This window comes from Strongylocentrotus purpuratus, unplaced genomic scaffold (genome assembly GCF_000002235.5).
Source record: "Strongylocentrotus purpuratus isolate Spur 01 unplaced genomic scaffold, Spur_5.0 spur5_scaffold_8, whole genome shotgun sequence".
Taxonomy (NCBI): Eukaryota; Metazoa; Echinodermata; class Echinoidea; order Camarodonta; family Strongylocentrotidae; genus Strongylocentrotus; species Strongylocentrotus purpuratus.
In genome coordinates this window covers 21,026,758-21,042,373 of record NW_022145614.1, presented here as the reverse complement: position 1 = coordinate 21,042,373, position 15,616 = coordinate 21,026,758, and the positions used below count along the sequence as shown (strand labels likewise).

At 39.6% G+C, this 15,616-nt stretch overlaps 1 protein-coding gene across 2 annotated transcripts; it reads left to right on the top strand.

Annotated features, from left to right (window-relative positions):
- Window positions 1-297: 297 nt before the first annotated feature.
- Window positions 298-15,127, top strand: LOC100892039. Of its 2 annotated transcripts, XM_030975734.1 has the most exons (6): window positions 298-600; window positions 5,449-5,616; window positions 8,725-8,896; window positions 9,431-9,551; window positions 10,198-10,308; window positions 14,178-15,126. In XM_030975734.1, the coding sequence occupies exons 2-6, from the start codon at window positions 5,536-5,538 to the stop codon at window positions 14,503-14,505; spliced, it is 813 nt and encodes a 270-aa protein (XP_030831594.1). In that variant the 5' UTR covers window positions 298-600; window positions 5,449-5,535; the 3' UTR covers window positions 14,506-15,126. The 2 variants fall into 2 exon arrangements, with proteins under 2 accessions (XP_030831594.1, XP_030831595.1); XM_030975735.1 differs by lacking the exons at window positions 298-600; window positions 5,449-5,616 and adding an exon at window positions 7,206-7,335 and having other exon boundaries at window positions 14,178-15,127.
- The last annotated feature ends 489 nt before the right edge of the window (window positions 15,128-15,616 follow it).

Here is a 15,616-nt window from a genome sequence, read left to right as displayed (position 1 = left end):
AAAAAAAAAAAAGCCCCAATCTAGCTGTGCTGCAGGAAAAAAATGACGCAGGCGGGTTGAAGGCCGGGGTTGAGCCGGGGGGGGGGGGGGTGCCATGGGTCTGCCCATATGGTAGAACCTACAACACTGAAAAACAATATTAAATGTATAATGGAAGATGGTCTAGAGCGAAATGCCTTTCAAGATAGAAATTAATATTCTTGAAATGGACCCCCCCCCCCCCCCCAAACAAAAAATTCAGTATGAGATTCAGTGTATTTTCTTAAGATATCGTAGTTGGTTGCTGGTTGAGGATACCATACATGTAGCTCATCAACAATCATCGTTGCCTAGCCTCCAGCTCCAAGCTCGCGCTGCCGCTGCTCGTCCGATCTCCAGCAGCCCCGCTAGCTCGGGGTCGCCTAGCTGGCCGGTGCCGCTAACTCTACGTGTACGACGTACATCAACACTCATATGCTAGCTAACGTAACCCAGGGAGTTTGCAAGAGCCGCGGCTACCATTTGTCTTTAACTAGAAAAGTATGTGGCTTTGGATACAAATCGGCAGTTGAACCGTTTGTACCGTATAGGTCTAGGCCTAGCCCTATCTACTGGTTAGTGGTAAGTTGAAGACTACAGATTTTTCAGATACAATGCAACGAGTAGACTAGTCTAAAGTAAAGAGAGTTAGTAAATGTTTAGATCTTGTAACGTGGCTAGATAATGCCTAGGGCTACTCGGGGGCCTACTCTAACTTTACTTTAGTAGACCTAGATCTACTCTCCATTAACTGCATTTATGTTATTCTTTATCTCTAAGACGCCCTTATCCAGGCGCGGATCCAGAATTTTCCAATAGGGGGGGCCGGAAATTTGAAAATTGCGCAGACCGTTTTTCAACTCAACATAGACCCTACCAATACTGATGAGGTCATATTAGAAGCACCATAGAGGGTCTACCGGTAATTTTTTTGACATTTTCATCGGGGGGGGGGGGGGGGGGGGGGCTGAAGCCTCTTGCCCGAAAAGTAATTTTCTGGTTTCACAATTCGGCTAGTGAGCGAAGCGAGCGAGCAAAAATTTGAGGATAATATGTATTTTGTGAAAGTGTTATTTATCACCAAAATATACGAGAAAAGATATAACAAATTCATATTCGGGCAGCTCGCTGTTCCCCTCCTCCCCCCCCATTACGCGCGAAGCGCAGAAGCTTTAATGTTTCATGAAATTATTAGAGAAAGAAGAGGATTCGTTGTACCATTCTCGACTCCTACCCTTGTCTGAATTTAGTTCCTCCCCCCCCCCCCTGCTCTCCCCGACGTTTCATTAAATCATTAGAGAAAGAGTACCGTTCTCGACTCTTAATACTTGTCTGAATTCAGTTTTTCCCCTCCCGCGCGAAGCGCGGAAGCATTGACCTTTCATAGTTTAATGAAATTATTAGAGAAAGAAGATAATTCGTTGTTCCATTCTCGACCCTCAATCCTTCTCTGAATTCAGATTCCCCCCTCCAGCGTAAAGCGCAGAAGCTTAACGTTTCATTAAATTATTAGAGAAAGAAGACAATTCGTTGTACCGTTCTCGATTCTTAATCATTGTCTGAATTCAGTTTCCATACTCCTCCCGCGCGAAGCGCGGAAGCTTTTACGTTTCATAATATCATTAGAGAAAGAGTACCGTTCTCGACTCTTAATCCTTGTCTGAATTGAATTCTCCCCCCCCCCTCTCCCGCGCGAAGCGCGGAAGCTTTGACATTTCATTAAATTATTAGAGAAAGAAGACGATTCGTTGTACCGTTCTCGACTCTTAATCCTTGTCTGAATTGAGTTTCCTCCCCCCCCCCTCTCTCGCGCGAAGCGCAGAAGCTTTGACGTTTCATTAAATCATTAGAGAAAGAAGACGATTCGTTGTTCCGTTCTCTTATTCCTTGTCTGAATTCAGTTTTCCCCCTCCCACGCGAAGCGCGGAAGCATTGACCTTCATAGTTTAATGAAATTATTAGAGAAAGAAGATAATTCGTTGTTCCATTCTCGACCCTCAATCCTTCTCTGAATTCAGATTCCCCCCTCCAGCGCAAAGCGCAGAAGCTTAACGTTTCATTAAATTATTAGAGAAAGAAGACGATTCGTTGTTCCGTTCTCTTATTCCTTGTCTGAATTCAGTTTTCCCCCTCCCACGCGAAGCGCGGAAGCATTGACCTTCATAGTTTAATGAAATTATTAGAGAAAGAAGATAATTCGTTGTTCCATTCTCGACCCTCAATCCTTCTCTGAATTCAGATTCCCCCCTCCAGCGCAAAGCGCAGAAGCTTAACGTTTCATTAAATTATTAAAGAAAGAAGATGATTCGTTGTACCGTTCACGATTCTTAATCATTGTCTGAATTCAGTTTCCATACCCCCTCCCGCGCGAAGCGTGGAAGCTTTTACGTTTCATTAAATCATTAGAGAAAGAGTACCGTTCTCGACTCTTAATCCTTGTCTGAATTGAATTCTCTCCCCCCCTCTCTCCTGCGCGAAGCGCGGAAGCTTTGACGTTTCATTAAATTATTAGAGAAAGAAGTCGATTCGTTGTACCGTTCTCGATTCTTAATCATCGTCTGAATTCAGTTTCCATACCCCCTCCCGCGCGAAGCGCGGAAGCTTTGATGTTTCATTAAATCATTAGAGAAAGAGTACCGTTCCCGACTCTTAATCCTTATCTAAATTGAGTTCCCCCCTATTTTGCGCGAAGTGCGGAAGCTTTGACGTTTCATTAAATAATTAGAGAAAGAAGACGATTTGTTGTTCCGTTCTCGGTTCTTAATCATTGTCTGAATTCAGTTTCCCCCCTCCGCGCAAAGCGCGGAAGCTTTGACATTTCATTGAATTATTAGAGAAAGAAGATGATTCGTTGTTCCATTCTCGACTCTAAATCCTTGTCTGAATTCAGTTTTCCTCCTCCCGCGCGTAGCGCGTAAGCTTCTGACGCTTCATTAAATTATGAGAGAAAGAAGATGATTCGTTGTCCCATTCTCGATTCTTAATCCTTGTTTGAATTCATTTTCCCCCTTTCGCGCGAGGCGCGGAAGCTTTGACCTTTCATAGTTTAATGAAATTATTAGAGAAAGAATATAATTCGTTGTTCTATTCCCGACTTTTAATCCTTCTCTGAATTCAGTTTCCCCCTCCAGCGCAAAGCGCAGAAGCTTAACGTTTCATTAAGTTAATAGAGAAAGAAGATGATTTGTTGTACCGTTTTAGACTTGTCAAAAATGTTTCTTTGTCTGCTCCTTTTTTCGTCCTATGTCCCCTTACTGCCCCTACCGCCCCTAGCTACGCATGCTTTAAAGGGAAAATGAAACAATCATGATTGTGATAGCATACAATTAGGTCAGTAGAAATGAAAGGGGAAAAAAAATCTTTTTATATACCAACCATGAAATAATCGCGACCGGGAGCATCTTAGTTTTGTGTTATCGGGTGAGGGCCGGGGCGTAGCGACCAAGCGAGATTTTGCAGTGTAGAATGCTGAAATTATGCATTCTAGAAAATCCTTTAGTCCAATATGTACGTTCTTTCCGCTACATGTATATTTCTTTCTAGCTATATATCTAAATTTCCGGGGGGACGTGTCCCTCTATCGGGCCCTGGATCGCCGCCGCTGTCCATTATCACTACCAACATGACTTCAAATATAAGCACAAGCGAGTTGGTATGAGCTGAATCCAAATGAAGGGCAAAATAAGAGTTGTGAAGCGGCCCTACCGTTAATTTAAAATTTGGCTGCTCAGTATATAGCTTCTATTTGAAAGACATCCAAAATATTGTGCCCTTTTCAATTTTTTTCAAAAAGCAGGGGCTGTTTGTAACGTTTAACTTTGAATCCGTGGCTCTAGATTTTATGCGGCCGGCCCGGCCCCCTCTATTCAATAACGTTTCCCAAGCCTTCTGGAATGACCCCAAATCTCCCGATTACAGTTTTTCCCTTATTCTTCGTTACTGTCACTTAGCGCCATTTCCTTGTCTTTCCCCCTTTCTCACCCGACTTTTCTCTTCCCCCCCCCCACCCACTCAGTGTTATCTAGGGTACGCGCATGTATGTTCCCTCTCTTAGTTTGAAAGCACCCCTTTATCTTCGGTGTGAAAGTCAGTGCGGGCCGGACTTCGTTGCGTGAAAAGTAACCCTTTATCAGAAATTTTGGAAACACAAAATCGGTCCCTCCGACCCCGGAGTGGGAGTGAGGTGGGGGGGATCTTCTTCTTTTTTTCTTTCTCTCTCTCTCTCTCTCTCTTCTTTCTTTTCTCTTCTCTTTTCTTTTCTCTTCTCCTTTCTTTTCTCTTCTCCTTTCTTTTCTCTTCTCCTTTTTTTCTTCTCTTCTCCTTTCTTTTTTTTCTCTTTTTTTTTTGCGCCGCCAATAGGGGGGGCCGCGGCCGTTTCGGCCCCCCCCTGGATCCGCCACTGCTTATCTTCAAAAAAATCTTTCCTATGACTAGAGTCTAGCCTCTAGGCCTATGTTATTCTTTGTTTTTATCCTTATTGCCATGGTATCATCTGTTTTTACCTTTCCTTGTTTTTCTCTTTTCATCTTCTCTTCCTTTTATTGTAGGTCTATGTAGATCTAGACCTAGGTAATCTAGGCCTATGTTATTTTTTTCCCTTCTACTTCTAGAATCTATGCAGTTCTAGCTAGACCCTATCTAATTTTTTCTTTTTTCTTTTTTCTTTAGACTAGATCTAGACTCTATGCATTTATTTTCTTCCTTCTGTCATTTACAGTGTTAATCTCATAGATCTATTCTATATCTTAATATATCCTTTGCTTTGTCTTTGATTGATTCCTCTCATCTTCTGTTCTAATTCCATCTGTTTTACTATAATATTTTACATCTAATTAGGCCTACCGATGTTCTTTTCTATTTCCATTGTTCCTGATCTTCTTTCTTAGTCCCCATTTTCGCTTCATTTTTGTTTTCTCCACGTTCTTTTCTTCCTTTAGTTTTATTCTCAGTTATCTTAATGTATAGTCTAATGGTTACTTCCCTTTCTTTCAGGCCTCTTTCATTTTTCCTTTTATATTTCCATTTTTGGGGATATTTTTCTAATACTAATACAATTAGTAATACTAATACTATTACTAGGCCTCTTACGTACTGTTTCCTTTTCTTGTCTCTTTATGTTTTCCTACCTAGTAATATACTTTCCCTTGTCATCTATATTATTCACAATTCTCTATGTACAGGTGTATATAATTGCATTTCTCTGGAACTAGAAACCCAGTGATGTTACCCTTGAATTTGAACTTTCAAAGTCTATTACAAGTCTCTGTGGAATATTAACCCACTGTCAGCCCATGGCCCTGTTTCATGAAACTTATTACCGTACACAAAAATCAATGTACATGTATATATAGCAATTAATCAAATGAAATTGTGAGGAGAAAAAAAAAAGGGCAAAATTTAAGCAAGTTTGCGTCCTTTTCATTTCTACAGGATGAGTGGGATTTAATTAGCAGCAAATTCCTCGGGAGATTTACACACTAATGCTGAGATCTCTTTCGTGAAATTACCACTTGGACGATGCCGGCAAAGAAAAAGGGGAAAGGAAAGAAGAAAGGTGGGAAGAAAAAACCGAAGCTTACCAAAGAGGAGAGAATCCAGGTGAGTGTATTCAGTACCCTAGATAATTAGACTAGTATCACTCAAGTTAGATCTTAAATGACAAGTTAGATCTATGTTGACATTGCTTTATTCAAGAATAAATGAGGTCATGTAGGTAAGACTAGGTTATGGTACGCTAAAGCCATTTATTCAATCATAGCTGTAAAACAATGTTGTATCTCTCTCAGGATAGAGCCTTGACAGTTCTACAAACAGTCAATCAGAAACCAAAATCAGTCAACAATAACAATACGGTAATTATCCAACTAAGTCGGTAGCTTATTGAGAACCAAAATAAAGAGATGTATACTAGTTGAAGTCCTGTAGTGCTTTGCTTTGTATTTCTATACTACAGACTGCTCTGTGCAGGACATTCAGAATATTATGATTTGTAACATCTTAACTATTAGATAGAAGAAAATGAACAAGTCCAAAATAATGAAATAGCCTGAGAGAGAAGGATCGAGAACCAATGGAAACGAGTGAAAAGTGAGTAAGGAGAAAAGAATAGAAATCACTGACAGCTGAGTGTGTTATCAGGAATCTAGGTCCTGAATAACGATGAAGAAAAGGACAAAAGTGGCAATGATTGGATAAGGAGAAGAATTTATTAAATTGAAATGGGAAATGTAGGGAAATAAGCTCTATTTGACAATGAATGGACACCATAAGAAACATTACAAACTTACTGTCTTACAATAAAATTGTTTTTGTTCAAGTTTTAACCTGTGTTGATTGGGGAACTTTGTAGTAATCTTCATGACAAATGACAATCCTGGAAAATGTGCAATGTTCTACAGTTGTACCTGCCCTTTTTGAAAATACAATGTTTAGGTTTGAAATTTTAATTAAAATTTATCCATTCTTGACAAATGTGTTATATGAAGCGCATTGCACATTTTAATCAAAATGTCATGGATGATTGTTTCCAAACTTCAATTTTACAGATCATGTTGTTCATTTCTTGTGGAATTAGTGTGATTTTTCTTTGCAGAGCTCTTTTAAAATCCTCTAGGATATTGCTAGATCTGATCAGCCCTATTTCTGACAGTTTTTATAAACCGATGCTTGTAAATCTCACAGTAATTACGCATCTTGAATATCTCAAGGAGAAAACTGTACACTGAATTAATGATATTCATGTATTTGTGATAAACATTACACAAATTATTGGGGAATGAAACATGAGTATTCTGCAAGCAAATATGTAATATTTGCTGCATCCCAATTTTGATACCTTAACATGTTCAGGCATAAGCTACAGCATAGATCACTCTTGATTACATGTACAAAGTCTTGGGATTAGGAAGGGAAGGGTGGTGGGCTGACACCTACAAATGCAGTGGTTTTACATGTACATACATGTAGCTTGTCATGATGAAGACACCTGCACACATCTTAATCTTTTTAACTTTAAAGGTAATGACGAGCATGGATGATCCTATTGTCAAAAATGTCTTTCCTTCTATTCACTTGCCACTATGGATTAATGAAAAAGGCCCACAATAAAACACATGGTCATGGGCACAGCAGGGACAGGGGAGTGTCCCGAATTAATGTTTCTGTAGTCTTTGCAATTGCAAAAGGAACTTTCTTAGAAAGTAACTTAATCCCCCTGAAATAGGTCCTTTAGAAAATTTGTCCAGCAGTTTTCAAGGAATTCTTCTTAGCCAAATAATGGATAAAAAGTGTTAGATGTCCAAGATGGAGAAAAGAATTGTAAGTATATGGGAAAGGTATTCTTTTAATTGCGCTTGATTTGTTTGCTTAAATCAACAAGATGGTAAGCTATAATTATGCCTGCCATATATACTCACAGTTGGTCAGGTATTCTCCACTCTTTGTATTAATAATAAAGTCATTTTTATATAGCGTATAATAATGAATTCTCTATCCGCTTTACAACAATCAATTACATAATCTAAAGATTTGAATTTGCATGAATTAACAGAAATACATACATATATATATGTTCAATGAGTTTGGTAAACTTATATTTCTTTTGAAGTCCCTAGATTATACAGAAGCAGATATCTATCTCTACTAAGTTATCCATATTTCTTGTGTGTGAAAAATCCAAGACCATGACTGCCTACAACTAGTACAACTAGTGCTGTCACTGTACCACTACATGTGTAGGAAATTCACTACACGGATGAACGAAAACAAAAAAATCACCTGTTTTTCAGCATTATAAATTGCTGAAGTCAATATTTCACACAAAAATATCTGTCATCAGTCTAAAAATAATGTTCCATACACTTTACAATTTTGATCCAATGCCGTCGTCATGCCAATCATTGCGGCCATGAGCGCGTTGGTCTCGTGTGCAGTACCGTTACTACAGTAACAACTTTTCCGAGAAAATCCTTGCTCCGACGCACGCGCAATGTTTTCCCTGAGCTGGTTTCCATTGTTTGTTTGTTTGAGTACATAAAAGATAATACTGCGAACATTACAGCATTGGGGAAGATGTAGCATATCATCAGAGGAATGTAACGAAAAAATGTAACAAAAATGAAAATGAAAAATAATGTTTTGCAGACCATATTGTGATTGAATGACAGGTCGGAAAATCAATATCGTAAGGAACACATTTTTATGAAGTGCTAAAATTTAGCAGTCATGTATGCTGGATTGCTGGTCTTACGTGGCTGAAATGCTGCTTTTGTTTTTGGAAAATTTCATAACTGTATACCAGGCCTTGAATTTTAATATTTTTAGGGCAAGGCCACTTTTCTGTAGGGCACATTCCTATATAACAGCACAAATATGAAGAATTGGAAAGGGCACAACAAATCTCCAAGGCCAGTGAGAGGGGCATTGAGGCCAATCAAAAGTGCATCCACGGCCATGGCCTTGGATTAATTTAAGCCCTGGTATACACTTGTATATACATACATATATGCACAGATAAACTGCCTGTGTACAGGGATAGGAAATTACACGCTAACTCACAGCACTACCAACAACAGCATCAACAACAACAGAAACAGCCACGCTTACATTACCAAACCACCTCCAACATGGACTACCACCACAAGGATTATTATAACGTTTGACCAAATTTTGTATGTCGTCCATTAATTCTCTCTTCATCAACTACAGCTGAAACTGAACAAAGCATGTGCCTTGATAACGGACCAGAAGGATGTCTACCAGAACTTCCTGGATCGGATGGAGCGATGGCTTGCCTCCAATAACCTCAAGGCTAAAGAACTCTATCAGAGGTTTGACAAAAACGGAGATGGTGTCCTCTCTTATGATGAATTCAAAGCAGGTACTATTAATCAAAGTTTCAAGCTATAAATGTACTGGAACATAAATGGTTTATAATTACATGTACTCGTAATCTCATCTGTACAAAGAAACGAAGCGTCTGTTTACAATGTAAGTTATATTTATGACATGTATTTACAATGGTAGGCATGCATCTATTGCGACACCCCGTTAACATAACCGCAGGTATGCACATCAGTCATGGCCTCGGTGGGCTTGCAGCTCAACCAGCTAAGCAGAGCTCTGCACATGCTTGGCTGTGAATTGTGTCTGAGATATTTTTGTAAAATCCTATCGTCTCGCATGCTGTGGCTTGTTTATTTGTGTGTACGCATGGGTAATGTGGCTTGCGAGTTCTTGTTAAAAAAATGAAGTAATGACAAACATATTTTCTTTGGTTCTGAATTTGTACATAAAATGTTATTGAATCATTACATCACAATAATTTTGTTTGGCAATTGTCTCAGACTCCTAGTGGTATTATCTATGTTGTTTAGATAGTCATTTTCCATAATCTTTGTTCTACTAATCCTAGGTATGCTGGATTTGGATGCTCCTTGCAATGCTATCGAGCTTGAAGTTTTGGCAAGGAGACTGGACAAAGACTCCAACAGCACCATTGACTACAGGGAATTCTCCAAAGGTCTGTTCGCAAGGTCAGTATCTTCAATCCTAAAGGCTCGTCTATATATGACATGATAAACTGCCATTTTTTTACATGACGTGAGCGTAATACAGTCAAACCTGTCTATAGCGACCGCCCAAGGGAAACACAAAAAGTGGCCCTTGGAGACAGGTGGTCTTTGTAAACAGGTGCCTTTAGTACAGGATTCAATGAGAAACCATTTTCAAGGGAAACACCAAATGTGGCCTTTGTAGACAGGTGGTCACTGAAGCAGGTTTGACTGTATCTGTATCTTAAAACACACAGCTAGCAAGTACATGTATGGCAGTCTTGTATGTAGAAAGACAAGAAACATTTCTTTTTTTCACCCCCCTTGCCATTCGTTTGGATGCTTGAATAAAAATTGAATGGATCCCAAAATCAAGAGTTAGTGAGCCTTAAGAGTGGCTGGAAAAGTATTTTTCCCAATTAATCTGAAGTTCCAGGCTCAAGTGAGCTATTAATTATTGCAATCGCTTATCAATAAAGTCCTTGTTCCCAAATACTTTCTTCTAACTAAGTTCCTCTGTGCCATGGAAGGCAATAATTAAATTGCTTTAATTTCAGTGAACACCTTACTGTATTCACACCTTACTGTATTCACACCTTACTGTATTCACACCTTGATCTCCTTACAGTGAGAGTGAGCTGAGCATGGAGGAGCCTCCGAGTCTGGTGACCAGGCAAGCCTTGTGTCATCCTGGTTGTAGCCTCGGCCACTGGAGAGACCACATAGAGAGACATCCTAGGTAAGAAGTTATTATCTCTTAACCCGATGCCTACCGGATCCGGATGGTCCTTGTATTAACTTTTTATATATGCCTCACAAATTTCTTCCTTGTACCACATTGTATTTATCATGGAATAGATATACCAAAGATTATATACATGTTTATGTAACTGTTTCCAGTGCTGGGTCAATCTAAACCAGTTTTAAAGGGTTTTCATGGAGCTAATTAAGACGGGAAATATGTCATTTGCAAAGCCATTGTGTTGCGCAAAGCAATCCTTTTGTCAGTTGGTGCCTTTTTTTTTGTGCAAAATTGTGATCACACAGAGAGGCAAAGAAAGCAACCGAAGTGTTACATCTTATGGAAATTTTCTCATTCAGTAGTCAACAGGTTTAACTCTTCCCATATTTTTGTACAAGGACCACTAGCTTCTGTAGGCAATGTTTGAACTAATTAAAAGTTCTCAAGGGTGGAACTGGGTTGTACAATACATGCTTTGGTGCTCATTCTACACTAACCAAATATCTTACTTTAACTGTGGATCAAATAATATACCCGACTGCAATTGCAGAATTGTGTGTGTTGGGCTTATGCTCTTGAGGATTATGATATGATTGAAAAAACATAGAGCCAAACAGATTTTTCCTTGTTGAGATCACTAATCAATTTTGACATCAATGTGATTAGGAGAAATCTATAGGTTAAGCTTCCAGTCCACACAATAATCTAAGGTCTTCATTTGCTTGAGCTGAGAAAATAGTGAGCCATTTTTTTTTAGCCCGAAATTCGCGTTTTGCATCCTGTTCTTCTTCCAGTTAAGTACAGGCCGCCGGAGGCGTATTATCGTACTTGTGCTTGTCGAGTGCCCAGATGAATAGTGCAAGTAAAAATCTCACTACAAATTGATACTATGTGTGGCTAAAAAACAGAAGAGGCTTAACATAGCCTCATCTGTTGCACCCCCTGCTTGAAAATCACTAAGGAGGTGCTTTTGACTATACTCGGTGGGATGGAGTTCCATAGTATGATTGCATCAGGCAAGAATGTTTTTTGATACATTTGGGTTCTGGCGTAGGGGATTTGAAACTTGTCTGGATTCCCACGTGTAGATCGATGGCCCAGCGGCTGGAATGAGGTTTACATCAGGAATGTCAATTAGCCTGTGGATTATGCAGTAGACCATACTGTTGTGCCCTTCTTTCCTGAAGTGTGGTCTACTGGAGTTGCTTTAGTATATCGGCTACGGTGCTTGTACGCCTAAAGTCTCCTATAGCGACATTGTTACATTTCTAATCTTGTGATGTTCTTCTGAGTAAATGGATCCCATACCACGTACAGCAGCATACTCCAGTACTGGAAAAGGGCAGTGACTGAGAGGGCAGTCTCTGATAATCCTCCGCAGGAAGCTGCTAACAGAATTAGCCGACTTGGTAATCTTCATCAGTTCGAGAGTTTTTTTCGTCCCTCGGATAGTACGTTAAATGGAGGCCCTGTGTAGAGAAGAGTCACTACCTTTGCATGTTAAGAACCCACTGCACTATTCGTATAAGAGTAGGGGGAAACCCCGGTGTAGTGGTCCACTTGCACACACCCCCAGTATAGTACGATAATACTCTGTAAAGAGGTCTGTACTCAAAAGGGAGAAGAAGAAGTGAACTGCAGGCCAAAGCTCTAGATAAGAGCTCGAGCTTGGCTTATGTGCACTTAAGCCAGATTGAGCGTGCAGTTTCAACAAAATCTTTGAATCCACATACCTTGCTCCACCCTCGCATGGAAGACTGAATGCCCCACAAATGTATGTAAATCCAAAAAAAAAATTATACTTGATCATTATGATATTTGTTAGCTTTCCTACTATGAACAGTTGGTCTTAAAATGCATATTTTTATTTACAGTTCTTTCTTCTGTTATATTTGTTTGGAAGAACAATTGTTTTCTTTTGTACAGAGTCTTTTTATGCCTCTGCTGCAAAGTAGCCGGAGGCATTATGTTTTCAGGTTGTCTGTCCGTTCGTCCGTACGTCCGTCTGTACGTCCCGTTCTCGTGATCGCGTTATCTCAAGAACCAATTCATCGATTCCAGCCAAACTTGGGTCATGTATGTATCTTGTAGAGCCAATGAAGTGATTAGATTTTGGGGTCATGAGGTCCAGGGTCAAAGGTCACAGGGCTCATTATGTATGCAAAAATAGCTTGTGATCGTGTTATCTCAAGAAACCATTGATGGATTCCTGCCAAACTTGAGTCATGTATGTATCTTGCAAAGCCAATGAACTGATTGGATTTTGGGGTCATGAGGTGTACTACGTTTGCAAAAATAGCTTATGATCGCATTATCATTAGAACAGATGGACGGATAATTACCATCAAACTCAAAACATGTACATTGTATGTATCTTGCAGAGCCAATGAACTGATTAGATTTTAGGGTCATGAGGTCAAAGATCTTATATATGATAAAAAGCTTGTAATCACGATATTCTGAGAACCTGTTAATGAATTACAATCAAACTTGATTTTTTGTTTAATTACCTCTGTTTTGGTTTGTAAAATCGCTATATGGCAGAGGAATCATTTTGGACTGCGCGCAGTCAAAGTTACATCTGGTCCTTCATGAATTTCTTTTGTTGTGTATCATCAGTTCTTCTGAGATAAATCAAATTTTTATTCATTCAGAATGTATGACAGGATATTGCTTGAGATTAATGATGCAAAGTAAAAAAAAATTAAGTAACTTTTAAAATTCAGAAATACATGAGCCCTTTTTTCATTAAAAATAAATTGGCACAGTAGGAATAGATATATTGTAAATATTCATCAATCAGATTTTCATGAATATTTACAATATATCTATTCCTACTGTGCCAATTTATTTTTTATGAAAAAAGGGCTCATGTATTTCTGAATTTTAAAATGTGGCTTAAAGTTTTTTTAGAACTGTTTATACAGGTATAATGCTATTATTCATGGGTTGGATTTAAGGAATTTGTTCTGTTAGAATAAGGTTTTGGATACCATTCTTAATCCCCCTTCCCCATAACTTTAAATAAATATTCTGCTCTCTATTCTGTTAGGAAAGCCCCAACCAAAATGAAATTGAAGAGTACCGGTATTGATTTCCTTAATCACTCCTGGAGGCGTAGGTAACTTGCTCGCAGTAGCTTATTGTACCGTATGACAAATTCCTGAACAGAAAGGATGGTGATCATGACTCTTCCCAGGAACCTGCGAAGGAGTTTCGGCCTGTTCAATAGAATTAAGGGGGAAACCATATGCTCTAATCTATCTGAGTTCTTTACCAGGGTTGGGTGGTAATTACCGGTGGTAAATACCGGTGGTAAATACCGTCCGGTAAATAAGATTGGTGTCCGGTAAACATGTAAGAAACAGGAAATACGATTTTAATTCTCTATTTATTAATAATTTTACTTGTTTTTAGCTTCAACAACTGAAAATATTGTTCTGAAATAATTAGCAGCACAACACTTGTAGTAGAAACACACAAACAGATTTATAAAATCCACACTCCATACATGTACAACACACATACGCAAACTCAAATTCATTTCTCCAGGGGGTTAACATTTTTACATGTATCAGTTTTTAGTAATTTTATTTATTGTGGTTTATGAAGCTTCAATGCGATGCTAGGAGAGGCCTCGTATGTGACACATTTAATGGCATCATCATGGTCTTATATACATAATATATTTGCTAACAGGACTTTTTTGAGTGGAAAATATCCCTAAAATGGTCCCTTAACATTCAAACTGATATAGAGTTCTGCAATCCAGGTAGGTGTTTCCACTTTTCTATATCACACAGTCTTTAACTTGAAGAAGCACTACTTTTACCTGACATATCTCAAAATGTCTTCTCATCTTCCAGATATGTGCGTGTGCATTTCCGTTCCATTACCTTCGATCACCTGAAGTTGTATCCTGGTCACTTCAGCGAGGTGGTCCTGTCCCACTCCACAATCCTCTCCCTTTGTGGTATCATCAAGGAGGAGCTTTCGCTCACCACCACCACTCTCCTCATCTATCATGACAAGACCAAGGATGCACTGGCCCTTGATCCAGCCAGGACCCTGGAAGACTACGGCATCAAGGGCAACACCAGGGAGGATCCACAAGAGGTTGTTCTTTTCTACAACTACACAACAGAATTTCATGATTGTTCACTGCTTTCAGCAGATTATTACTTTATCAAGTGATTTGCATCTGTTTTCTCAAGAAAATATAACATGTGCCCTAGAGAAGCTGTGATCAATTGGTCATCATCATACAGATTAACAGGCAGTAAACTATAGATGATTCCCATCATTTTGGCAATCTCTTGTCGTACAGTTCTACAGTCATGCAAGTAATATGAGAATGTAAAATCTTGTGCATCTGTGTGATAAATTGTAAAAGGAAACTCTTTCAAACAATGAACAGCGTTAGAATATTCCAAATATTTCCGTCCATATTTGATAGACAAAATTACTATTTTTTTGTATATATCTAAAAAAGTGTATATATTTTTATATGAAGCATATTCTTATAAATGATTTCAATCAGGCATATTGTGTGAGTTTTGTAGGATGATTGTTGATGGAAGTTTGAAACTATATTGTAGTTAATGCTAAATATATTACTCATTTCGGATATAGTATAGAAAATAATATCACTAGTGACATTCGTTTGTCTCGCAATGCTTGCTTACAACATATTTTATCACCTGACAAAGTGTAGCAGCAGCACACAAAACGTCGTGATCATTTAGATCCCTTGTTGACCATACATTGCAAGACAAACGAATGTCACTAGCAATATTATTTTCTATATATTGTAGTTATACAGTAGGCTTGCGGATGCACCATGTGAGAGAGAGGGAGGATTGAGGAGTCCTGAAAAGGGCTCTCGGTAAAGCCCCAGTCCCATATAAAGCCGGACCAGCACGGACGAGCACGGACCACTCCGGACCATCCCGGACCATGGTCTGGGGTGATCCGGGATGTTTTGTTAAAAAAAATCGCAACCGCCGACCGTCTCCCCGGACCCAACACGGTACCACTACGGACCGCCCCGGACCGTCCGGGCATAGCCCCGGCAGCAGTACAGATCATTCCAGACCCAGCACGGAGCCGCCACGGACCGTCCCGGACCACCCCGGTGCCAACACGGTGCCAACACGGATGACACCGGACCATCCCGGTGCCAACACGGATCATCCCGGATCACCCCAGATGGGGTCCGGGATGGTCCGGGATCATCCTTAGGGGCGCCGGGGTGATCCGGGGTCAATAACTCACTCCCGGACTGCCACGGATCAACACGGACCGC